General features: G+C 41.6%; 1 protein-coding gene across 4 annotated transcripts in view; it reads left to right on the forward strand.

Annotated features, from left to right (window-relative positions):
* The first annotated feature begins 167 nt into the window (after positions 1 to 167).
* Positions 168 to 25,750, forward strand: part of ap1b1 (adaptor related protein complex 1 subunit beta 1) — a 29,239-nt gene continuing 3,656 nt past the window's right edge. Inside the window, exons 1-21 of one of the 4 annotated variants that reach the window (XM_028577303.1) lie at positions 168 to 308; positions 2,710 to 2,770; positions 4,198 to 4,303; positions 4,396 to 4,531; positions 5,157 to 5,402; positions 5,656 to 5,846; positions 5,966 to 6,187; positions 6,364 to 6,484; positions 6,622 to 6,717; positions 7,777 to 7,892; positions 8,982 to 9,147; positions 9,971 to 10,069; positions 11,195 to 11,454; positions 11,823 to 12,033; positions 13,723 to 13,752; positions 13,849 to 13,986; positions 14,078 to 14,223; positions 14,307 to 14,436; positions 20,475 to 20,559; positions 20,929 to 21,015; positions 22,233 to 22,387. In XM_028577303.1, the coding sequence (XP_028433104.1) occupies positions 2,734 to 2,770; positions 4,198 to 4,303; positions 4,396 to 4,531; positions 5,157 to 5,402; positions 5,656 to 5,846; positions 5,966 to 6,187; positions 6,364 to 6,484; positions 6,622 to 6,717; positions 7,777 to 7,892; positions 8,982 to 9,147; positions 9,971 to 10,069; positions 11,195 to 11,454; positions 11,823 to 12,033; positions 13,723 to 13,752; positions 13,849 to 13,986; positions 14,078 to 14,223; positions 14,307 to 14,436; positions 20,475 to 20,559; positions 20,929 to 21,015; positions 22,233 to 22,387 (2,778 nt within the window). In that variant the 5' untranslated portion in view covers positions 168 to 308; positions 2,710 to 2,733. The other 3 variants (XM_028577304.1, XM_028577301.1, XM_028577302.1) reach the window with 3 other exon arrangements.

Raw genomic sequence — 25,750 nt, forward strand, 5'->3', positions numbered from 1 at the left:
TGCTTTAAATGGATGGACAACATATAAGAAACACCTCTAATTTTAACACAATGTTAATTAATATATACAAGGCATGGACAAAATATAGGAAATACCTTAGTATCTTAGTACTACTCTTCATGTCATCACCTTTTAGAGGTCAGTGGATATGTTATGCAGCCAACCGAAGTTGTTACATTATCGCCCATATGTGAACAACCTTCTCTGAATGAAAGCTGACGCTGCTCGTCTGTTTATTTTGTGGAAAGACGGAAGTAAATCAAGGGAGGAGACAGAAGGCCATCACAGCCCCTACTACGCCTGTTACGGTAAGGTGTTTGTGGAGATTTTCTCTCAAAATTCGTTATGTGGCGAGTCTAATTTTAACACCAAGGTACGCTAATTCGTTCGGTAAGGTTTAAACCACGCAGATAGATTAAGAGCTTAACTATTTAGGCAAAGGCTTCCTTAAGCCTGTACTCAGAAGGTCATGTCTCAGCTGTGCGAGCTAGAGAAGTGGCCATACGCTAGCTGACACTGACAGGCACACTGCACCAGACAGTTAGCTAGCCTTTAGCACCAGTTTCATTCATCTAAGTCCTGCAAAGATGCAGGAATGGGCGAATCAGTTATGCGTGAGTAATTGATCGAATAGCATCGTTAATGGCAGAACTATCTGCACTAATTTCACTAACTTCACATCACATATTTTAGTTAGTTCCAACTGAATTATACACTCTCGAGTCTGCTATGCTAACGTTAAGTCATGGTAGCTTGATGCTAGCCAGCTAGCGACTCTTTCCTCTACTTTTTGTCTGAGTTAACAGTAATAACTTAACGTCAGCTAGTGTGAAGTACTCGTATTGTTAGTCTGCAAACTATTTAAGGGCATACTGTTAGTTCGGTGTCAGTATGTTATGGCAGCAGCGTGAATTATCGTACAAACGTACCGCAATCGTCTTGTTAGCTAACGTTAACTAGCTAATAGCTACGTACGTAGTCAGTTGTGTTAACGCATCGTATTTGGTTTTAGCTTGTGTCTAACAGCCGATCAGAATCATAACGTTATTTATTACCAAAATAAATTTTCACTTGCAAGGAATTTGCCTTGTATGTGGTGCATACAATAAACAATTTAAAAAGGGAATAACGAATAAGGCAAATTATTGCTACAGTCAATAACATAAATACAGAATATATAGCTATATTACAATAAAAGTATGTAAAAAGACACTATAACATAAGAGTCAGAGTCTGTTGACAGCTACCTGAAGCTTAATGAATAATGATCAATCTGCTACCTTAGATCTATGAAACGCACTTTATTGTCACTGATGGCAAGTTAACAGTAATAACTGATACCTCTGTCATTTGTTTAGATCATTTAGTTAAACAGTTATATTGTAAATATATATTTTGTTAGTGTCTCTTACATATTTTTTATTGTCCTATCTATTCTGTATTTATGTCCTTGACTGTATCAGTACTTTGCCTTATTGTTTATTCCCTTTTTAAAGTATGGTGGTGGCAGTAGCTCAGTCTGTAGGGAGTTGGGAACCGATTCAAGTCCCCATATGGACCAAATTATGGTGGTGGACTGGTAGCTGGAGAGGTGCTATTGAGCAAGGCACCGAACCCCCAACTGCTCAGAGCGCCTGTCCATAGACAGCTGACGCCCCCTCACTCTGACTTCTCTCCATTAGTGAGCATGTGTGTGTATTTCAGGCAGGCCTGTGTGTATTATTATTATTATTATTATTATTATTATTATTATTATTATTAACCAAATACACCACGGTTAATTCCTTGCAAGTGAAAACCTTCTTTGATAATGCATCTTATTCTGATTCTCTGCTAGTATCATTGTCCCTGCAAGTTTCATTAATTAAATTAAATGGTGTTAGGATAACGTTGCATAACAGCAAGGCAGTCAAATTAATGAAGGCTAATGAAATTATTAGCCATAATAAAAAAATGCCATCTGTTGCATTCAGTGAAGAAAACTGCAAGTGACTGCATCAATATTCATATTGTGGTAACAAAGTATCATATTCATGGTATAACATTAACATTATAGGCTATTTATAACAATACATGATGGCCGCCAGTAAAGAGAATCGCAGTTCGCAGCAATTTTGCTGTGTTGTAACCAGAATATAGGCTACTCACTTTATATTTAGGGCAAAACTAAAAGAGCCAAAGGCAACATAGTATGAAGTGTAATGAGCATGTGCACAAGCCATATGTTTCTTAAATGTGCACAACAGTTCAGAAGACAAAAAAATTTAATTGTCAATGTTTTTGAGCAAATTCCATTTCCCTAGCAGCGTTTCCTTTTAACTTGAGCACTGTTGCTCAAATTTCATAGCAGGAAGTGTTATTTCATAAATGGGAGCAGATCCTTCACAGATGCACCAAGAGTGGAAATCACCAACAGGAAATACTACATGCTGTAGAAGTTGACTCAGTAAAGGCTATACTGTTGGCCACATACTACATGCTGGCCAACAAGATTCATGAAAGAGGAGATATTAGTGTCTGTTTTCTTAGCAAAATCCATTGTTTTGTTTTGTGATAAGTCACTGCCATTTGTCCAGGAGAAGACAGGAATTCCTTTTATTTCCCTGTGCTTGCACTTTTAGTGTTTCCTGTTGCTCTTGTGATGCTCCAAGTTTCAAGTCAAGGACATTTTTCCACAGCAACTTTTCTCACCCACTGTGTCGTTTGCAGGAGAATCGACAATTTGGATCCAAGATGACGGACTCCAAGTACTTCACCACTACCAAGAAAGGTCTGATAGCTGATTTGTTAATTAATTTCAAATCAATTGTTTATCCTCAATCTGTGCTACCAGCTATGCATTTTTTTTAAGTAAGTGCTTTGTGGATTTGGTGACCTATTCAGCTGTGGTGCTGAATTACATGTTCATATTATCAGGCTATGAAGCCAAAGATGGTTACCCAATTTAAGAATTTAAGTTTTTCTTCAAGACATGCATATTCTTTGAATTGTTAAATATATTACCAATACATAATTGACTTAGCTAGACATTGAGAGATGTAACTAGAGATGTTATCCCCCTGCTTTGTATTGATGTTGTTGCCAAGAACTGATTAGCTCTGGTTATTGTAAATCAGATTAGACATATTGAGCATTAGCTGTCAGAGATTTAACTGTCCTGCTGTGCCTCCTGTTGTATTTATGTGACTCTTCTCACATGACCCAGAACTGTGCATGTTCCCACACATAGGGCTTTGGAAAAGCAAACAGATGTTTATGAGTGCTAGTGTGTAGACTCCTTCTGTTTGTTAGGATTGCTTGGGACATAAGTGCAATTTTCTTTCCCTATGTGCTTTTTGTGTGTGGTCTGTTGCTACCATCTCTGTCTGGGAAACCTAAATTAAGCCCAAAATTGACTGTTCTGACAGTGTATGTTTAGTCTAATTCCTGCAGATAGACACGTCAGTGACAAAAAGCACTGAAATGTAAACTAATTAAAGTTTATTCTCTTTCAGTTTTGAACAAAATGACTGAAATCTGAAATGATTGGTATCTCCACTTATTGTAGCAATCAGCATGTGACCATTTCATGATATTGAAAGAATATTTTTAGGTTGCTATATATACCACAATACAAATGTATGCAGAATGTAATCAAATATATATTAAATTCATTGAGCTATGTTCCAACTGGCACGCACTACCTGTGACAAAGCACACACACACATAAAACAAGAACCTCAATAACAAATTTAGTTTTGGCAGCTGATCAAAGATCATATTCAATAGCAGCCCAGCCCTACTCATCAGGTAACATGACGTCCACTCTCATTTGCCACGTTATTGGAGCTGTAAGTCTGCTGCTGCTCAACTACTAAGGCCAAATGAGCACGCCCTGTGGCAGCTTTGTAATAAAAGCTTTCTATCACTGGACCACTAGAAGTCTTTCTTTTGGATATTGCAAGGAAAATGGTAAACAGCCATAGTGAGCTGCTTACACAAACAATGCAGACCCATCATCTGCATCATCATCTTTTACCTTGCAATTGTGCTCTATATCAGGATGGTTGCTTGCAGCAATTGCACCGAAACCCCTGACAAGCAATACCACCCACCATTATCAGAAACTGCTGGAAAAGAGGTCAATGCTGCACAGTAGTCCTTTTCACCCTCTACATCACAAATGGATTGCATTGCTTTTTTCTCTTGTGTGTACAGGGGAGATCTTTGAGCTCAAGGCAGAGCTGAACAGTGATAAGAAAGAGAAGAAGAAGGAGGCTGTGAAGAAGGTGATTGCATCCATGACAGTTGGCAAGGATGTCAGGTGAGCCAGGGAAACTGATGCCCCACTGCAATCACTGTAACAGTTCACCCTCCTTGAGTCAGTGGTCACATAATGCCTTGTCCTTTCTTCAGCGCTCTGTTCCCAGATGTTGTGAACTGCATGCAGACGGACAACCTGGAACTAAAAAAGCTGGTCTATCTCTACCTGATGAACTATGCCAAGAGTCAGCCAGACATGGCTATTATGGCTGTTAACACTTTTGTAAAGGTAAAGCTCACCCTGTCATAAATATGTGAAAACTATATTAAATTATCTAGTCATAATTTATCATTCAAGGGCAGTAATCAGTGCAATTAGAGCTGGCAGGATGCATTGCGTTAAAAATGTTTTTGCAGTTCTTGAGTTCTTGCACAACCTTAAAGTTGTTTAGTATTAAAAAACGAAATCTTAAATTTAGTGGGAAAATGTTAACACAAATTTTAGGATTGTATTATAATTTCACTATTTGGACAAACTGTTGGTATCAGGAAGTTTCGGACTGTGCTCATTTTATATACAGAGGTATAGGAATGTTTGCATAGCACTTTATGATTGGGAGGATACATATTCTCTTGCAAATTTGAACCTACTCATGCATGTTGTTTTGGGCTACACTTCTCTGTACATCTGTGTAAAGTGACTTACCATTATTTCTCTGAATTCAATTAGATGAATTGATTTTTCCTTCTTTACTTTAGAATCGACACCTCCAATATATGATTTAATTCTTTACAGAATGATAATGCAAACAAATGTTAGATACATTTCAAATGTATCTCAGATAATGTAGTATGATATAGAAATAAATCAAAAGTTGTGACAAAACGTATGACCTTTTGAACAACCCATGTAGGACTGTGAAGACCCTAACCCTCTAATCCGGGCCCTTGCTGTTCGTACAATGGGCTGCATCCGTGTGGACAAGATCACGGAGTACCTCTGTGAGCCACTGAGGAAATGTCTGAAGGATGAAGACCCGTATGTAAGGAAGACAGCCGCTGTGTGTGTTGCAAAGCTCCATGATATCAACGCCCAGTTGGTGGAGGACCAAGGCTTCCTGGACACCCTTAAAGACCTCATCTCTGACTCCAACCCCATGGTATGACTCCTTCATGCAGCCTACTAGCTGGCTATTGAGCCGGTCAGATTTGATTTCTTACTCAGGGTGTTGACACAGCTGGCCACAAGCCCCAGCCCTGTCTTTCACCGATAAGCCATTTGCCGGCATACACATTTTCAACATGTTTGCCAAAATTGTGTTGGTACAATGACCTCTTGTTTATATCTTAACATAGCTAGGGGTATCTGTCTTTCTGTCAGCATTTATCTGTACTCTTTTTCTTCATCTTTAGGTTGTAGCAAATGCAGTGGCAGCGCTGTCTGAGATAGCAGAGTCTCACCCCAACAGTAATCTACTGGACCTGAACCCTCAGACCATCAATAAATTGCTGACAGCTTTAAATGAGTGTACAGAGTGGGGACAGATATTCATTCTTGACTGCCTGGCCAATTACACACCTCGTGATGACCGCGAGTCCCAAAGGTAAGCGAAATCACTTCCTTCATTAACACCGCATGGCAGTTGGCAAATACACCCAGTAAACACCCTGTGTAATTTTCTTCTCTCTCTCTCTCCCTCCCAATATCAACAACATCTGCTAGCATCTGTGAGCGTGTCACCCCACGGCTCTCCCACGCCAACTCTGCAGTGGTTTTGTCAGCTGTTAAAGTTTTAATGAAGTTCATGGAGATGCTGCCCAAAGACTTGGACTACTATGGCACCCTGCTGAAGAAGCTCGCACCGCCTCTGGTCACTCTCCTCTCTGCTGAGCCCGAGTTGCAATATGTGGCTCTTAGAAACATCAACCTCATTGTACAGAGACGGTAAATGTGGGGCGATGACCTACAGAGGTCTCTTTAGTATGCTATATACTTTGGGAATATCAGGCCCTAATAAAAGTTGTGTTTACTGTAGCATAATATATTTTAGTTGGATTAATTTTACTGTATTGTATGTTGTATAACACTCTTTTAAACAATTTTTATATTTCTTTTTTTAGCCCAGAGATCCTGAAACACGAGATGAAGGTTTTCTTTGTAAAGTACAATGACCCAATCTATGTCAAACTGGAGAAGCTGGACATCATGATTCGCCTAGCATCTCAAGCCAACATTGCCCAGGTAACGCACCCACAGCTGTCATACTTTATTGTTTTGGAAAAGTTGTGAAACCATTATTTTAGGGTGCTTTTAAGAAAGCAAATATATTGTTCACAAGATCATCGGAGTGGCACTAATGGTTGTCTGTCTTTCTGTAGGTCCTGGCTGAGCTGAAGGAGTACGCCACTGAAGTGGATGTGGACTTTGTCCGTAAAGCGGTCAGAGCCATTGGCCGCTGTGCCATCAAAGTAGAGGTGGGTGGAGATGATGTCAGACCAGTGTCAGAAATTAAGGGGGGTAAAGGGCAAAAATGCCCACAATGTCAAATCCCACCTAAAGCCTTCATTTTTTTTTTTCTCATTCAATTTATTTAATTTCCATCTTTAACACACACATACTCACACAAACAGCTGTTACATATAAGTGAACTGATAATAGCAATACTATGCTTTTTATTTACTCATGTTGGCACAAGGTGGTGATTAGTGTATGCGTTTTAATCTAGGCTCATTTTACATTTAAAAAAAAACAGCAACTTTATGCAGTAATTAAAAATTTGTTGTCCCTAAAATGTTGTAAATGCCCCAGTGTTTTTTAGACAGTGGGGGGAAAAGTTAAAATATTTTTTAAATGTCAGACTGTTACCAGTTGTTTTGTTAGTCAAACCCTTGTGTCAGCTATGTTGTTCAACATTAAGCATTAGTTTATATGATTATTCATATTTACTGGTCCTTGGGCTCAATAAACACAGTAAATCATAATCATGTTTTCATAAAACAAATATACGGTCGGACATGTTAGAGTATACAGTACAGCATGGCATTTTTCTCTCATAATTTCAATAGAACATACTTAAAATGAATACTGTTGAAGCCTGGACCGAAGGGAGTATTTAAGCCTCAAGTTAAATGTATAAATTCATTCAGTTTTTACTAGTAATATTACATTACAAAAACCTTTCATATAAGATACAATATTTCAGAGCCTATAAACTCTCATTTTAAAGTGAAAATCCCATGAATTTCTTTACCCTGAGGTCCCACAGTTAAAAAAAAAAAAAAAACAGTTGCAAACTAGATGTTCCTGGTGAACAAAGAATAACAACTGCACAGTTTCACACTGCTGGAAAGTATATGACTCAGCAAGTTGTTAATATATGCCACAACATGGAACTTGTTTTCAACTAGTTCCATATTGTGCCATATATTATTTATGCATATTATATGCACACATTTTATATGCATTTGGCTCTACTGTTTTTAATCTGCAGGCATATATCATGACAGATATATTTTTCTCTCTCCATTCATCAGCAATCAGCGGAGCGCTGTGTCAGCACACTGCTAGACCTCATCCAAACCAAGGTCAACTATGTGGTGCAGGAGGCCATTGTGGTTATCAAGGACATCTTCCGCAAGTACCCCAACAAGTAGGTTTCCTCTCGGGCATCAGTGTGGACATTTGCACAAAACACGTGTGCTTTACTTTAAGCAGGATACATTCATCGGGACTGGGCGCTGATATTGTTGTGAGACTGCTGTGTAGTATCTCAAACAGATAGAGGGGGAAATTGTCCTCAGTAACACTGAGAGTGTTTGTAGTGGACAACACTTAAAACCCTGCCTTGAATGCACCTTGTCAAAGGTCAGGCAGGTTTGGCTGGAGTGTGACTTCTGCTGTTGATCCAACAGAGTGGATTAATGTGCCAGACAGAAACCTCTCCCACACAGCAGTAGACCATCAACATGGAGTTGTGAGTCTCCAAGGGATCAGCTTCGGAAGGTTCCCAGCTCTGCATGGCTCAAGCTTTTAGCTATATGAGTCACTACTCCCCTAAAACCTTTGCATATTTATTAATTAGACACCAACTAAATCTTTCTGCCTCAGCATAGCTTATAATAAAAGTGCTATGTAAATGGAATGTGTTGGTTATTATCATGCATTATATGCAGAACAGAAATGCCTCAACCACTGCAGAAAACATTGGCTGGTTGAGCATCTATTAAGTGAAAGTTCCAAATATCAAACCAGAGCTAAAAGGGCAGAGAATATTGAATTTTCATTTGTCAGGCTGCCAGAACACAAAGTAAAGCTAATGTTTATGAATACAAATAAGAGACATAAGTATTTTGAATTTTAACAGCCACTGAATACTTAATACATATATAAAGTAGGCAGTTGTGTGTTAAGATGTTTTATAAGCTGGTGATTTGTTGGCTGTTTATCTGTCAGCTTGTTTTGCTGTTTTTTATTTTTTTTTCTGTCCCTCTTTTTCATAAATATATTAGATAGACTCTCTCCTAATACATACATCTGCAATATTTTTTTAAAGGTTTTTTTTGGCCATTTTTAGGCCTTTATTATTATTATTGACAGGAAGTCTGAAGAAATTCAGCAAAGGGCCGCAGGTCAGGAGTTGAGTAAATATCGGCGCCCGCTCTACCAACCGAGCTATCCGGGCGCCCTACATCTGCAATATTTGAGTGCATATAATGTTGTTTTATGTGACTGTTTCCAGGTATGAGAGTGTGATTGCCACCCTGTGTGAAAACCTGGACTCCCTGGATGAGCCGGAGGCACGTGCCGCCATGATCTGGATTGTGGGAGAGTATGCTGAGCGCATCGACAACGCTGATGAGCTGCTGGAGAGCTTTTTGGAGGGTTTTCATGATGAAAGCACTCAGGTGTGTTTAGGAGAGTGTGGGGAGGTTGCTTTTTTCATTTCCATTTTAATGGTAGTGGCACTGATAACTTGCAGTCAGTGCTGGTAGTAAGTAGCACATGGTTTCTGTAGTTGGAAATGGAGGTGACATGCAATACACACATGCAGTACTACTACAGAGAACCAGTCTTTTTTTTTTTTTTTTTTTTTTTCTTCTTTTTTTTCTTTTTAACTGACAAAATCTGTGGTACCGTGAGAGAAAGTAAAGAGTCCTAGATGATTAATATATTTAGTTTTACTGAGACTATCCATGCTTAATATGAAGTAATGAGAATAATGGGAATACTTTTCATGTCTGGCTCAGACAAACAGTATGTGGAGAAGCCAGCCTTCACTCTGGAGAGTGTTCTGCCACAGTTTGTTGTGGGATTACAGTACAACAGGCTCTACTTGGTTAGACGGCTCCCCTTAAGCAATAGATCAATTATCATATTATTGTTTTGGAGAGGCTTTTCTGGTTATGATTTTGTGCGTAGCAGGAAATGCATTAAAAACAGCATAAAATGTTCTCTTTTGTGCTGTTTGGTAACAGCAGATTAAAATAGTAAATGGGATATTTACTGTTCAGCAGGGTGTGGCATCCATGGGAAACCTAAGCCCAGGAATCAAAACTTAGTTTGTTTATTATGTGTTTACTGTGGTTCAGTACAGGTCATTGTTAAAAGATCATCGTTAATATGCACCTTGCCACTGTTTTACATTTTTACGCAAATTTGTACTTACACTAGCTGCATTTAAAAATAGCGTGTGAGCAGTTGTAACGTACTGTACGTGTTCACCTCTAGGTGCAGTTGCAGCTGCTGACAGCAATCGTCAAGTTGTTCCTGAAAAAGCCCACCGAGACCCAGGAGTTAGTGCAGCAGGTGTTAAGCCTGGCCACACAGGTGAGAAATACAAACACACACATTTTCCCTAACCCCAATCATGTCTGTCTGCACATATTTGACAATCCTCACTTACTGTCTACTACTCTGAACTTGCTATCCATGTGTTCCTGTAGTTTGTGTAATAGGTTCTCATCAGACATGGCTTTTGACTTTGCTCCTTTTTTATATCTTTTTAAAGGAGTTCACTTTAACCTCATCATTCCAGGGACACTGAAGTATTGTAATTCCATTAAAAATCTGAGCCATGCACTTCTTAGTAATGACTGCAGTGGTTTGAGCTTACTCTCTGTAACACTTGTGTGTTAGTGGTTTTAGGTAGTGAGTTGATTTAAAAAAAAAAAAAATTAAAACATTAGTATTATCTTAGCCAAAATTATATCCCAAAATAAAAATCCACCTATTTGTAGTATATCTTTTAAAACCGATGCAAAAACTAGCTATAACAACTATGGTTTCAGAAACAACTATAGAGTTGAGTCAATGTCTCTTTCTGACACAATGTGATACAATCTGACACAACAAAAGTATTAATTCAATTTTATTTATAGTATCAAATCATAACAAGAGTTATCTCAAGACACTTTTAGGCAGAAACCTGGGACAGACCCAGGCTCTTGGTAGGTGGTGTCTGGGGGTATGATGAACCGTGGCAATGATAGTCACAATAAAGATAATGGAACAGTGACTAGAAATTACAGGCCTTACTGTATTACATAAGTTTCTATAGATTTATATGCAGCAATAAACTGGTACCTCCTGAATGTGTGAAACAACATTGGCTAAAACGGATGTACAAACATTTTGTTCCTGCACTTCGCAGGCGGAAAGCTGCAATGGGGAGAAAAAATGTGCCTCATAACTTAAAAGAACCTTATGACAAAATATTATAATTTTTTTTTATTCACTGAACTCGAATCATTTGTGAGCCTCGCAGGGTAACTGAATTTTTATAATTTTACTGCATACATTAATTTAGGTCTCTTTTTAAATTAGTTAAAACCCTGAAAACCTCAGTCTCTCATATCGGAGCCAACACAAAATTAATCTAACATTAAGTATTTATTAAACATGCTCCATTAATATATTAATGCTTCATCCTCATTCCATCATCTGTCTTTGCAGGACTCTGATAACCCAGACCTCAGGGACCGGGGCTACATCTACTGGCGTCTGCTCTCGACAGACCCAGTGGCTGCCAAGGAGGTGGTTCTGGCTGAGAAGCCCCTCATCTCTGAGGAGACAGATCTGATTGAGCCCACACTGCTGGAGGAGCTCATCTGCCACATTGGTACTCTGGCCTCTGTCTACCACAAGCCTCCCAGTGCCTTCGTTGAGGGCAGCCGTGGTGTTCAGCACAAGAGACTCCCTGGCAGTGCTGGATCGTAAGTGGTGCACTTTCTTCTTCTTTTTTTTTAATCACTGCAGGCAAAGGGGTTTGTTTACTAAAGTAGATCTAGTGTCTTCACTTTGCTATTGTGTTATCTTTCTAATCTGCTGAATAACACACTTTCCAGCAGTATCAGGTTGTGCAGCTGTTGTTCTTTGTTCCTTCCTCCTTCAAATACAACAAGTCACATCCACATGCCATTGTTCTCAATGAACCAGATGAAGTTATATCAGCAGTTTAATGAAAAATTGGGTTTATACTGTACTTACAAATCACCAGGAACATCTAATAATCAAATAAATGACATAAAATGCATAATCTAAATTAATGTTGCTTCCTTTTTTCTTGTTTTATTTCAACTAGTGGGGAGAGTGTTGAGAGCCCAGATACAGGTTCTGCTGCTGGAGTTTCTGAGGCACCCCCTGCTGTCATCCCATCCCAGGGAGACCTCCTCGGGGATCTGCTTAATCTGGACCTGACACCTCCTACCACCACCGGACCACCACCACCACCCGCTTCCTCTGGCATGCAGATGGGTGCTATGGACCTTCTTGGAGGAGGACTGGACAGCTTGGTAGGTCTCATACACACCACTGTTTGAGTGAAGCTGTCAGCTTAAGATGTGTTACCAGCCTTATAGAACCTAAGTTCGCACTACACAACTTGCTGTCAAGTAATAGGGTATCTTGAAATCGTTGTTGTTTTCACACTACATGACTGACCGACGACACTACACTACAAGATCTTTCAGCAGGAGCAATCCCAGATGAGTATGTCTGGTCTCCAAACTATGTTTTGTTAGGAAAACACACGCGAGAAGTGGATTGCTTTCTCTTTCTTTCTTTCTTTTTTTTCACTCTCCACTTAACAAACTCACCATGCTCCACAGGGCATCTTCAAGTGCCTTATTTATTTATTTATTTATTTATTTATTTATTTATTTATTTGATGTGTTGAAATTTGAAACACAAACCGCTTCAGTAATTGTTTTATCCCGTTTAGTATTTACCTCGTCCCGGTTGGCGTATCTGTGTGATGCAGTTGAATGAGAGTTAGCATCTTGGCTATGTTTCCATTCACTACAACAGTGAAGCAAAGCCGGCACAAGGCGTCGTCTTCTACACAACTCTCTCTCCATTGCTGTTGTAAACTGACCGGGAACCTGCAGGGCTGAAGTTGTGTATTGTGAACTAGGCATTGGTTGATTTCAGTAATAGGCTTAATATCAGTGAGACCTAGTGACAGTAATTTGTATTTTTTTCTACCTTTTGGTGCTTTTTCTTTTTTTTTTTTCTTTGACCTTTTGTGTGTTTTATTTTCTTTGTTCAATGCTGCATCTGCAGATGGGGGATGAGTCTGAGCCGGTAACTACATGGAGGGAGAGGGCACAGCATTTATAAACCATTTATAAAGCCATTTTAGAAGTTGGATTTAATCACTGTTGTTTTACTGTAGTTCCCATGCATCAGTCTGACATGTTCATTCATCATCTTTTATTGTTGTGATATCTACAGTAAGCATGCTGTGAAAACTTTGAGTCCATCTCTTTTCTTATCTCTGGGCTCTGCAATTTGTTTCAATCAGCCGCCCATTCCCCTGCGGACGGACACTCCTCAGTCACCTCAGCTCCCACATCAGTCCCCATCGCCCCCAGATTACAGCCCCACTGAGGTTGGTCCAGGGGACCACACTGGACTAGTAAAGGCCAGCACTAGCCTAGAACCCCCTCTTGTCCCCTGTACCACTGTGTCTTCTGAGTTATCCTCCCCAGCAGTGATCTGTGCCTATTTGCACTTTGTGTTACATTGTTTATGTTTCCCACTCCATTTAGGTGAGAGTTTAGTCAATTTCACCTATGTTTTCTTTCAAAATATGAACAGTAGTTGTCACTGTGTGGAATCACTATATTCACCATGCGTTTACTGTACCCCCCAACCTTTTCATCACTACAATAGTCTCATTTAGTGAGTAGCCTTTGAACAAAGCCTATTGGATTTCAATAGCTGCTCAGCCTGACATATGTGGGCAGCAAAAGGTCAGTTACATAAAAAGAGAATTTCTTCTGTACCGGTGGCTGAGCCTCCTTCTTGCTGTCACTTGTAAATAGTGTAATCCCCATAGCTTTCATGAATCACTGAAAGATATTTCTTAGAGCCTCACACCCCTCCATTCATCCTCTTCAGACCTTCCAGAATATTATTTAATGTTGCACCAATAGATAACCTTCCAATAGATAAGTCTGTGTGCTTCTTCTCCTACCCAGCTTGGCGGAGACCTTGGAGGAGGGCCTGCTGTAAGTCATTTTGTCTGAGTTTTTGTTGGGCTTTGATTGCTCAGTACAGGGTGACATTGAATGTGTTCGTGTAACGTGTTGCTTTGTGACCCACAGATGGGAACAGGTTTCGGTGCTCCTCCAGCTGCCATGCCAGCTTCTTTCAACGTCCCCGTTAGTGGCGGTCTGGATGACCTGTTTGATCTCGGAGGTGGAGTTGGTATGCCTATGGGAGCCTTCAACCCCCCTAAAACGGTGAGTCTTGATAAGCTGGGAGACATACTATAGAATGATGTTAACACCAGTGGTAGGATCCCCAAATAAAATGATCTTTGTCTCTGTTCAGGTTTGGCTTCCAGCCATGAAGGCCAAGGGTCTGGAGATATCTGGCACTTTTGTCCGCCGTGCTGGGGTCATCCAAATGGAGATGACCCTCACTAATAAAGCTATGAGTGTCATGACTGATTTTGCCATCCAGTTTAACAGAAACAGGTAACACCACCTACTAAGTAATGTGCTGATAGTGGTTTATAGTTACACATTTTGTGACACTTTTTCCTCGTGTTCCTCTGTAGCTTTGGTCTTGCTCCAGCTGGTCCCCTCCAAGTACTCACTCCTCTTAGCCCAAACCAAAGTATTGAAGCAGCCCTTCCCCTCAGTACTGTAGGACCTGTCATGAAGATGGAGCCTCTCAACAACCTTCAGGTAACCACTTTGCAATATTCCTTTCCCCTGAATTTGATGTGCCAGTTTTAGTTTTGGTTGAACAGTAGCGTTGCATCTCTGCTTTCTACTATTTTCCAGAAATGACTCAGGACTGAATGTTTAAGCATCACGCTTATGACCGTGATGCGACTAGTACAATTCAAGTACAGACTAGAAGCACAATGTTATGTATGCCGACTTTTCATTTTTTCAGCTCTTCAGAAATTAAAGTTGGCAGTATTTCAATGTCTTAGTCATTTATTTTTATATATCCTAAGATACAGAACTAAAACCTCAAAATGCGTCATTGTTGAAATATTCATCGTCTGACTGTATCTCCGTGGGACATGAAGTTTTGTCTTCGAAAATATGACCATGTGTGTCTTAAATGATTAATGTGTCCTTTCTGTTATTCAGCTATACTGTTGAATTCTAATGTTGTGAATACAACAGACTTAAAACCCGAAACAGCCTTCAGAACGGCTGTGATAAGTTTTAAATAAAAAGAGCAGCAGAAGCTGGCTGGTTTTTGATCAGGGTGTTTCTTTTAACCGGGAATTGAGGACGGGCGCTGTGTGAAGCTGGAGAGAGAAGATAAGGGTAGCGAGGGGGACGATAGAGGTGGGGGCGGTCGTTAGTGGTCACACAACACATGGCTCCTTTGTTTCTCCTGGCCTCAGTAGCCCTGCTAACCTTTCTACTCTGCAGCCTCTGGGCCCAGCTTTGATGGGTGCTACTGGCTGTTTTTGCATTTTCTCAGATTTTATTTTGAGAGGTTCTGTGTTTTTGTCTTGATGGATGATGATGTTCCAGAATATTATTTTGAGTGCTCTTTTAACTACTGATGTGTGGTAGCCGCCAATGAAACCTTTCATTACAAATCAGCACATTTTAGGGAAGTGCTCTATTAACTTTGTGTTCAAGTTTAATAGTATAATATAATTTCTTGGGCCTTCTGCAATGAACAATGATTTAAAGACTCAGTGGTAAAGAAATGGTACAGTGTTTCCCAAATTGGTGAAGGCTGAATAAATGCATTGGTACTACAGCAAAAAATTGAGAAATTTGTGAAAGGACTTTCAAGTAAACGTACAATGTGATCGATCAATAAATCAATCGCTGTCACCTGCTGAGCAAATCGGACAGATCATCTCCTCTCGCAGTTTGATGACATCGTTGGCAGCTGTCTCGTTAACTGTTTAGTCTTTTGCTGTGTGATACAGCTCCTCTATTTTTGTCCTTGGAGCTTAATGTTAATAACAACATTAAATAAATATACGTATAATCCGTATATGAAAAAGGCAGGTGCGACTAAAGATTATTTTCATTAGCGATTAATTCTCTATTTCTCGATTGCATTTCGTCGTCAAATGTCAAAAAATAGTTAAAACTTGTCCATCACAGTTTTCCACAGTCCGAGTTGACTTCAAATGTTTTGTTTTGGCTGACCAACAGTGAAAAACCCAAAGATTCTATTTACTATCATAGAAAACTAAGAAAATAAAAACATGCTGGAACCAAATATTTTTTAGCTTCTTTCAATTTAAAAAAAAAAAAATGGCAAAAACAATTATCAAAATTTTATACATTTTTGTTATCTATCAACTAATGAATTAATCAGTTCAAAGTTCATTGGAGATGGGAATTACTAGCCTATTTAAGACAAATAATGCCAATTAATGTGTATATAACACAATGCTGTTCCATGGGCCCACCACCTGTGGGAGGAACCGCTGGGGTCGGGTGCGATGCCACATGGGTGGCAGTGAAGGTAAGGGGCCTCGACGGACCAGACCCGGGCGGCAGACGCTGGCTCTGGGGACGTGAAACGTCACCTCTCTGTGGGGGAAGGAGCCGGAACTAGTGCGGGAGGTGGAGCGCTACCGGTTAGATCTGGTGCGCCTTACCTCTACGCACAGTCTCGGTTCTGGAACCGTACTCCTGGATAGGGGTTGGACTCTTTTCTTCTCCGGAGTTGCCCAGGGTGTGAGGCGCCGGGCGGGTGTGGGGTTACTAACAAGCCCCCGGCTGAGCGCCGCTACGTTGGAGTTTACCCCGGTGGACGAGAGGGTCGCCTCCCTACGCCTGCGGGTTGAGGGGGGGAAAACTCTGACTGTTGTTTGTGCATATGCACCAAACAGGAGTTTGGAGTATTTGGCCTTCTTGGAGATCTTCAGTGGAGTCCTGCATGGGGCGCCAGTGGGGGACTCCATTGTTCTGCTGGGGGACTTCAACGCACACGTGGGCAATGATGGAGACAACTGGAGAGGCGTGATTGGGAGGAACGGCCTCCCTGATCTAAACCAGAGTGGTTGTTTGTTGTTGGACTTCTGTGCTAGTCATGGATTGTCTATAACGAACACAATGTTCGAACATAGGGATGCTCATAAGTGTACCTGGTACCAGAGCACCCTAGGCCGAAGGTCAATGATCGATTTTGTAATAGTTTCATCTGATCTGAGGCCGTATGTTTTGGACACTCGGGTGAATAGAGGGGCAGAGCTGTCAACCGATCACCATCTGGTGGTGAGTTGGGTCAGGGGGTGGGGGAAGACTCTGGACAGACCTGGTAAGCCCAAATGTGTAGTGCGGGTAAATTGGGAACGTCTGGAGGAGGCCCCTGTCCGACAGACTTTCAACTCACACCTCCGGCGGAGCTTTTCGTGCATCCCTGTGGAGGCTGGGGGCATTGAACCTGAGTGGACAATGTTCAAAGTTTCCATTGCTGAAGCTGCGGCGAGGAGCTGTGGTCTTAGGGTCTTAGGTGCCTCAAGGGGCGGTAACCCACGAACACCGTGGTGGACACCGGTGGTCAGGGAAGCCGTCCGACTGAAGAAGGAGTCTTTTCGGGATATGTTATCTCGGAGGACTCCGGAGGCAGTTGCAGGGTACCGAAGGGCTGCAGCCTCTGCCGTGAAAGAGGCAAAGCAGCGGGTGTGGGAGAAGTTTGGAGAAGACATGGAGAGGAACTTTCGGTCGGCACCAAAGTGCTTCTGGAAAACTGTTCGCCACCTCAGGAGGGGGAAGCGGGGAACCATCCAAGCTGTGTACAGTAAGGATGGGACACTGTTGACCTCAACTGAGGAGGTAATAGGGCGGTGGAAGGAGCACTTTGAGGAACTCCTGAATCCGACTAATGCGCCCTCTATGTTAGAGGCAGAGCTGGAGGCTGACGGGGGATTGTCGTTGATTTCCCAAGCGGAAGTCACTGATGTAGTCAAACAACTCCATAGTGGCAAAGCCCCGGGGATTGATGAGATCCGTCCAGAAATGCTCAAGGCTCTAGGTGTGGAAGGGCTGTCCTGGTTGACACGACTCTTCAACATAGCGTAGAAGTCTGGAACAGTGCCAAAAGAGTGGCAGACTGGGGTGGTGGTTCCCCTTTTTAAAAAAGGGGACCAGAGGGTGCGTGCCAATTACAAGGGTATCACACTTCTCAGCCTCCCTGGTAAAGTCTACTCCAAGGTGCTGGAAAGGAGGGTTCGGCAGATAGTTGAACCTCGGGTTGAGGAGGAACAATGCGGATTCCGTCCTGGTCGTGGAACAACGGACCAGCTCTTCACTCTCGCAAGGATCCTGGAGGGAGCCTGGGAGTATGCCCAACCAGTCTACATGTGTTTTGTGGATTTGGAGAAGGCGTATGACTGGGTCCCCCGGGAGATACTGTGGGAGGTGCTGCGGGAGTATGGGTTGAGGGGGTCTCTACTCAGGGCCATCCAATCTCTGTACGACCAAAGCGAGAGCTGTGTCCGGGTTCTCGGCAGTAAGTCGGACTCGTTTCAGGTGAGGGTTGGCCTCCGCCAGGGCTGCGCTTTGTCACCAATCCTGTTTGTAATATTTATGGACAGGATATCGAGGCGTAAGCCGGGTGGGGAGGGGTTGCAGTTCGGTGGGCTGGGGATCTCATCGCTGCTCTTTGCAGATGATGTGGTCCTGATGGCATCATCGGCCTGCGACCTTCAGCACTCACTGGATCGGTTCGCAGCCGAATGTGAAGTGGTTGGGATGAGGATCAACACCTCTAAATCGGAGGCCATGGTTCTCAGCAGGAAACCGATGGAATGCCTTCTCCAGGTAGGGAATGAGTCCTTACCCCAAGTGAAGGAGTTCAAGTACCTTGGGGTTTTGTTCGCGAGTGAGGGGACAATGGAGCGGGAGATTGGTCGGAGAATCGGCGCAGCGGGTGCGGTATTACATTCAATCTATCGCACCGTTGTGACGAAAAGAGAGCTGAGCCAGAAGGCAAAGCTCTCGATCTACCGGTCAGTTTTCGTTCCTACCCTCACCTATGGTCATGAAGGCTGGGTCATGACCGAAAGAACGAGATCCAGGGTACAAGCGGCTGAAATGTGTTTCCTCAGGAGGGTGGCTGGCGTCTCCCTTAGAGCTCAGTCATCCGTGAGGAGCTCGGAGTAGAGCCGCTGCTCCTTTGCGTCGAAAGGAGCCAGTTGAGGTGGTTCGGGCATCTGGTAAGGATGCCCCCTGGGCGCCTCCCTAGGGAGGTGTTCCAGGCATGTCCCGCTGGGAGGAGGCCTCGGGGAAGACCCAGGACTAGGTGGAGGGATTATATCTCCAACCTGGGTTGGGAACGCCTCGGGATCCCCCAGTCGGAGCTGTTTAATGTTGCTCGGGAAAGGGAAGTTTGGGGTCCCCTGCTGGAGCTGCTCCCCCCGCGACCCGACACCGGATGAGCGGACGAAGATGGATGGATGGATGGATGGATGGCTGTCCCAGCTAGCAGAGAATTGGGGGAGCACACAAATATTGTTGTGCCATAAAAAGAGACCTAACAGAGTTTAGGAACCTGTAGTCAGGTAGATTAAAGGTGCTGTAGGTAGGATTGCAAAGATCCAGGATTTAGCCAAAAAGTTTGAACATAGACAACTTCTCAGTTCCTCCCCCCTTTCTGCTAAAGCCTCCTAAGCCCTCCCCCCACAAGGGAGAATGAAAGTGTGTGCATGAGCAGTGATTGACACGCAGTTAGACACGGCCCTGATTGGTGCATCTGAACAGGGAGCTGTGGATTATTTTATTTTTTTACAGGCTGTAGGTGGAGCCCTTTTTTTATTTTTTTTAAATTTACCTATTTCATGTAGTTCTAGTTAGTTTAAAGTCTTACCTACTGCACCTTTTAACTCAGTACAGCACATACAATAGTATGTAAAATAAAATGCATTAGCCTTTATAGTTTAGCATCTGACTTCCTCAGACTTTATACTTTGTAATAGAGCTTCCCTAGTTTACAAACGTACAGAATAAAGTGTTGTGTAGTTTGTGTATGACTTGCCGTGTTACTGGCAGTCTTGCATTGCACCCAGGAATAAGATGCTCTCTAATGAATTATTCACAAGTCATTCTTCTGCTCTCCGCTGGCCAAACTCACTGTCCTTCCCTTAGCATTTGTCTGTTGAGCAGCCTGATCAATATCACCGGCGGCTGCCGCTTGTTACTTCAGGTGCCTCCATTATACCACAGTTGTTCTCATGTTTCAGTGTCTTGTACTTTTGCCACCAGGGCCCAAAGACTGTAAAAGGTCCTTTCTGAGGAGCTAAGGCCAACAAATTCATTCTTTTTTAATATAGACTTGCTGTTAGTGCTATTTTTGTTCTTTGTTGTGTTTTTGTATTTTTAACCACTGTCTGCTATTCTTATCTCCTTATATTTTCATCTTTATTTATATCCCCTTGTAAAGCACTTTCTAAAGGCTGTTTGTAGAAATCGTTATGTTTTTATATATTTATCTTGTAAGTAATGTTTGCTGATATTCTTTTGCAAATTGAAGCATCATGCTTACTGTGAGACACAGTAAGTAAAGAACATTAATGATATTGTAGGATATAGTATTGCCTGTGTGAGTGTGTTTATGAGAGAGTGAGATTTCCAGAGGATTTTAGCTCTCTTGTTCAGTAAACGGCACACATAAACCAGCAATGCCCATCCTTGAAGGGCACTTGAAAAGTAATTACCCATGTACTGCTTCTTGTTTCTCCTCCTGTCGTCCTCCTCTACCCCCTCCTCGGATGTAATCACTCTTGCAGGTGGCTGTTAAGAACAACATTGACGTATTCTACTTCAGCTGCCAGTACCCCATCAGCATGCTGTTTGCGGAGGACGGGAAGATGGGTGAGTGTCTTGGCTTAAACCTCTTCACTCAAAAGCCTCAAACCCCCGCTGGCGTCAATGACCGACACATACGTCAGTCATTCTGCGATGATACATGATTGTGACTGATCACGTGAAGAAGTGTGTGACGTAGATGTGTGTTTGACTTTACTGGCACACCTCTCGGGCTGCACAGTTGCTCCTGAATTGTACACCAGTGCCTTTTTTGGGCCTGTTTAGTGTTGCTGTTTGATATTTTTCTGTTATAAAACTACGCACACACTACTTTAGCCTTTCCTACAAATCCTATTGTAATTCTCATACTTTGTACAGTGTGCAGTGTGTGCTCTGTCTTTGGCCTCACCCAGTGATTGTGTCTATTGTCCACAGAGCGACAGGTGTTCCTGGCCACATGGAAAGACATTCCTAATGACAACGAGTCCCAGTTTCAGATCAAAGACTGCCATCTCAACTCAGGTGAGAAGGATGGAACATGAACAGAGAGTCCTCTACCCGAAGATAGTATACAGTGCAGCCATATCCTGCTGCTTCTTTACATGTGGAAACAGCCTGACAGAGCAGTGACAATCTTGAATTCAGATCTTAGCTAATGAAGCAAATTGGCATTTGATGAGAATTCATCAGCTGCAGTCCCCATATTTACGTGTGATAATTTAGTTTTACATAAGCGTTAGAGCAGCCGAACTGGAGAAGAATTCCTAATGACAGCTTAATGGAGGTTTCCCCCCACAGATTAAATTCCTTCCTCATGAACAAAGAGAGATGGTTTCATATTTGACTGGGGAGCAGCAGCAAGACAGAGGCTGAGGAGAAAAGTTAATTTCAAATTAGCAACTGTATCTTTGCTGCACAGATAGCCTGAGGTGATATTTTAGGAGATGATAATGTAAAAAGACATCCTGCATCGTCGGTGTAAGACGGTGCAAGTTCAGTTGAACAGTTAAAGGAGAATTCCTGTCGATTTTAACACATAGCTCTGTTGTCTGTAAATTTGGAGTGCTGTCAGTAGCGAGAAAAACGAAAACAATCGGAGTGGCCTACACCGTGTTATCCTCCTGCTACAGTTTGCACCACCCAGGAGACTGGGTGCTTTTTTGCGTCTTAACATGTTCGAAATGTCATTACAAGTGACTCCCCATGTGAAGTTATTCCTTCCGAGTGAACACAGTGAAACTGACTGCGGTAGATGTGAAAGAAATGCATAAAAGTTGTGCTAATTCAGCTCCGTTTAGTTCCGGTGTTGAGACGGCAAGACTTGGGGACCGTCTACAAACTACAACACCAAAAAGAGATGCACTCCTCTTGCTGTCCAACACCGGAACTAAACAGAGCTGAATTAGCACAACTTTTATGCATTTCTTTCACATCTACTGCAGTCAGGTTCACTGCGTTCACTCAGAAGGAATCACTTCATATGGGTAGGCGCTTGTAATGACATTTCGAACATGTTAGAGGCTAAAAGCACGTTTAAAACTTGCCTGGTTTCAGCCTCATGGGTGCAAACTGTAGCAGGAGGATAACACGGTTTAGGCAACACCGATTGTTGTTGTTTTTCTCGCTACTGACAGCACTCCAAATTCACAAACAACAGAGCTACGTGTTGAAATCGACCGGAATTCTCCTTTAGAATTTTGACTGTATTATGTTAATTTTGTATAACGTTCCCTCAACAGATGCAGCCTCAAACAAACTGCAGGGTAGCAACATCTTCACCATAGCCAAGCGTACAGTTGAGGGTCAGGACATGCTGTATCAGTCCATGAAACTCACCAATGGCATCTGGGTGCTGGCTGAGCTCAGGGTGCAGGCAGGGAACCCAAATTACACGGTGAGTACTGTGCTAGTTGTATTAGCTGTATTCAAGAGTTGTGCTGGTGCTGCTGTGATAACTATTTACTACCAAAAGAAATAGCTGTTGAGAGACAGTGAAGACCTTTAGTGTTTTATTAAAGGACACCATTAAAAAAAAAAAAAAAAAAGAATACTACAGTATGTTGTGCCAACTACTGTAATACATGTCAGGATTAAGGGGAGTTAAATTTAGAGACTAAGAGTTAAGAGATTTGACATGGCAACATATGTATTTTTCCAGAGTTTTTCCTGGCTCAGAATGGGCCTCTGGGAGGGTATTAAGCGGGGGTCTGTGGGTCCTCCATTGTTTATCTTCTTTACCTCCTAAACATTTATGAATCCCCAGACTTTTCTAATGCAAACCAAAATGAATTAGCCCTACTTGTTTGTTTTTTCGGACATGTATGTTTTTTTTTTAGTTTTATTTTTTATCTTTTTAGTTTTTTATATAGTTTTTTTTTTTTTCAGATACTTTTGGAGGCTGTAATCATACCCTCCATAATAACTTTAGATATGCTTGGTATTGGAGATCTGTCCCAAAATAAATTAAAGGGGTTACTGAATCAAACTTCATAACTTTGATCCAGAATGGCCTCACTAGTCTACATTCATACATACAGTGTAGGAAAGTCCAACTTCCATTCTGCACTTCAGCCCAAATTACAGCCTGACTTGTTGAATTAGGTCAGTATGATGGAGTTAACAAAATACTGTCATCACTGTATGTCATGGATAGAGAGAAATGCCATAACCGAGCCATGGCAGAGATTGATGTGCAGTAATGTGTGGCGAGTGTGCTGAAGGGGGGAGGCTGGTTGATGTGCAGTGATTGGAGTGTGGCGCTGGTATTGGTGACTCAGCTGTTTGTGTGTTGTCCATTGTGTTGTTGCGTGTCTCTGCTTTGTCAGCGTGCCACGGTCTCTGCTCTTGATGGATTGTGTATGGTTTAGAAATTCTGCATGACTAGTCTAGAACCATGACCTTGATGTGACTCTCCTCCCAGCTCATCACTCAGTCTGCTTTCAGTTCATGCTTTTATTGATAAGGTGGTCTCAACTGTCTTTGTTTTCTCCAGTGTAGACTAGTCAATTTGTCAAGTCACCCAGCGCTCAATCATTAAATCTTCAGATTTTTATATCGGTTTACATCTTTTTAGTTTACTACATCATCGTGGAGCCTAACGTCATATAGGTGATTTTGAAATATAAGACTTAAGGAGTATTTCCTTGAGATAAAGTATGAGATTAATTGACTGAAGTGAAAGCTTATTCATATTTAATTTTTATTTGGAGAGCTTTTTTTTTTTTCCGGCTAGAGGCAGTGACCATTTTTCATTTTCTTGCTCTTGATTTGTTACTCTTTTTGTTTTTTTTCACCCTGTACATCCGTTTGTGGCGTACCCTGATTAATTCAGGAGTGTTTTTTCTTGTTCACCTTCAACTGTTTTTGCCCTGTACTCCTCCTGCCTTTTTGATTTCATCTTCATTTTTAAGTTCAAATAGTTATTCAGCGGGGCTAGAAAGGCCCCCCCTACTTTTTGCAGATGGATCATAAATTGTTTAGTGAAGAAAAGACTAGACTTTCAAGTTAGCCCTGCTGCATTTACAGTGTAAATTTTAATGCTAGTCTCTCTTGGCTCTTTCTCTGGCTGCTGCATGGTCCCTGTGCTCTCTTGGCACGGCACATTAAAGGCAAGCTGCTAAAGCCTTTTGTCGGCAGCTATTTTTAGACCTGAAAAAGTAAAGCCCTGCCAATGCATTTTTTTAATTTATTTATTATTTTGTTTCTGAAAACAAGACATAAAAACAATTCTAATTCATTACCATGAGTGATGACATACATTACCGTACATTATGTGGTTTTAAGGTTTTCTGGCTGGGGTTGGCTAAGTAATGCATTAACAATGGTGTTAATGGTCACAATGCAATGCACAATAAAAATGGAGGAGCTCACAGTTGGAAAATTAAATTATGGTGGACATTAGTAAGACAGCTCATGGAAGAGCTTAAGAAAACGGACTATTACATCTTTGAAAAACATTTAGCTCTCGCTTTAAACCTGCAATATGGACTACTTGGAGGCAAAGCAAACAAGTGACATGTCCTCACCTTTTTAAGTTGATATGGCAAACTTGTTAGCAAACTGTTGCTTATCAAATCCAGCAGTTAGAGAGCAACATTATCATTCATTTGGAGTCCTGTTTGTTGCCACCTGAAACAGCTGCGTGCTGTGACTGAGAACCGTGAGAGTGAATCAAAACAGTCAAATTGAGGGCCAGACTGCTAAAGAATGAGCTAAAACTTGATGTAAATCTCTGCAGAGGGGAGGTGAGAACTCTGTAGGTTCCTCACCTCAAGCGACCCTGTTCACATTGTCATTTGATACCTCTTTACTAAAATATGGATTATAGCAGCTTTAGGTTTCCACATTTGAAATAGTCAGTAGCTCTCATGTCCCCTTTGAGTGACTTCCATCAGAGCTCATGTATACTTTGTAGTTTTTAGAGCGAAGAATTAGGACCCCACTTATCTTTCTGACATGAAGCATTGTGTCCTCATCTTCCATCTCTTGTTTCCATGGTAACTATGTGACCGTTGATGATGCTGATTTTTTTCTTCTCACCTCTTGAGCTAGCAATTCTGAGAGTTTTGGTGAAAGTGAGCTTTAACACAGAAATGGACGCCAAGGGCCGCTGTACACACAATTATCTGTGGTTCCTCTACACATCAGAGATTTAATTTTTTGGGGTTAAAACTAGTGACCTGTATACCGTGAAATTATATCAATTTGTCTTCCTTCTGAGATTCTGCAATATCACCATGGTATCTATCCCTTTTTAATATCTTAGAATTAGACCTTTTGTGGGAAGTGTTCACAAATCGATGAGAAGGATTGCTGTGTGCTGTCATTTGGTTTTAAATGTTTTTTGCAACAATATAATGAAGTACCTTTTTATTTATCAAGTATTACATTAACTGGATTAACGAAAAACCAACACGCCTGTCTAGTTATTTCATCCATAAAAAAGTTTCTTAATTGATTTAAACTATATCACGGTATACAGAGGATTTTATACATATTACCTACCCCTAGTTAACACATGCATTTGACATGTTAAGGGAGAAATCTAATGATGTAGGACAAGGTCTAAACCATTAGACTCAATTCTGACTTGATAAACAACTGTTGCTCAGCAAACAAGGTTGTGTTTAAGTAAATCAAATGTTAGGATTAGGATGCTTATCACTTTTGCTTTGCCCTTTCACAGTGGTGCACAGGTGCATCAGAGAACTGCAGCGGCTCTAGTTCCTCTTTTATGCTCCTGCAGTGTTTTTAGGCT

Source organism: Perca flavescens, chromosome 5, assembly GCF_004354835.1.
Source record: "Perca flavescens isolate YP-PL-M2 chromosome 5, PFLA_1.0, whole genome shotgun sequence".
Classification (NCBI taxonomy): Eukaryota; Metazoa; Chordata; class Actinopteri; order Perciformes; family Percidae; genus Perca; species Perca flavescens.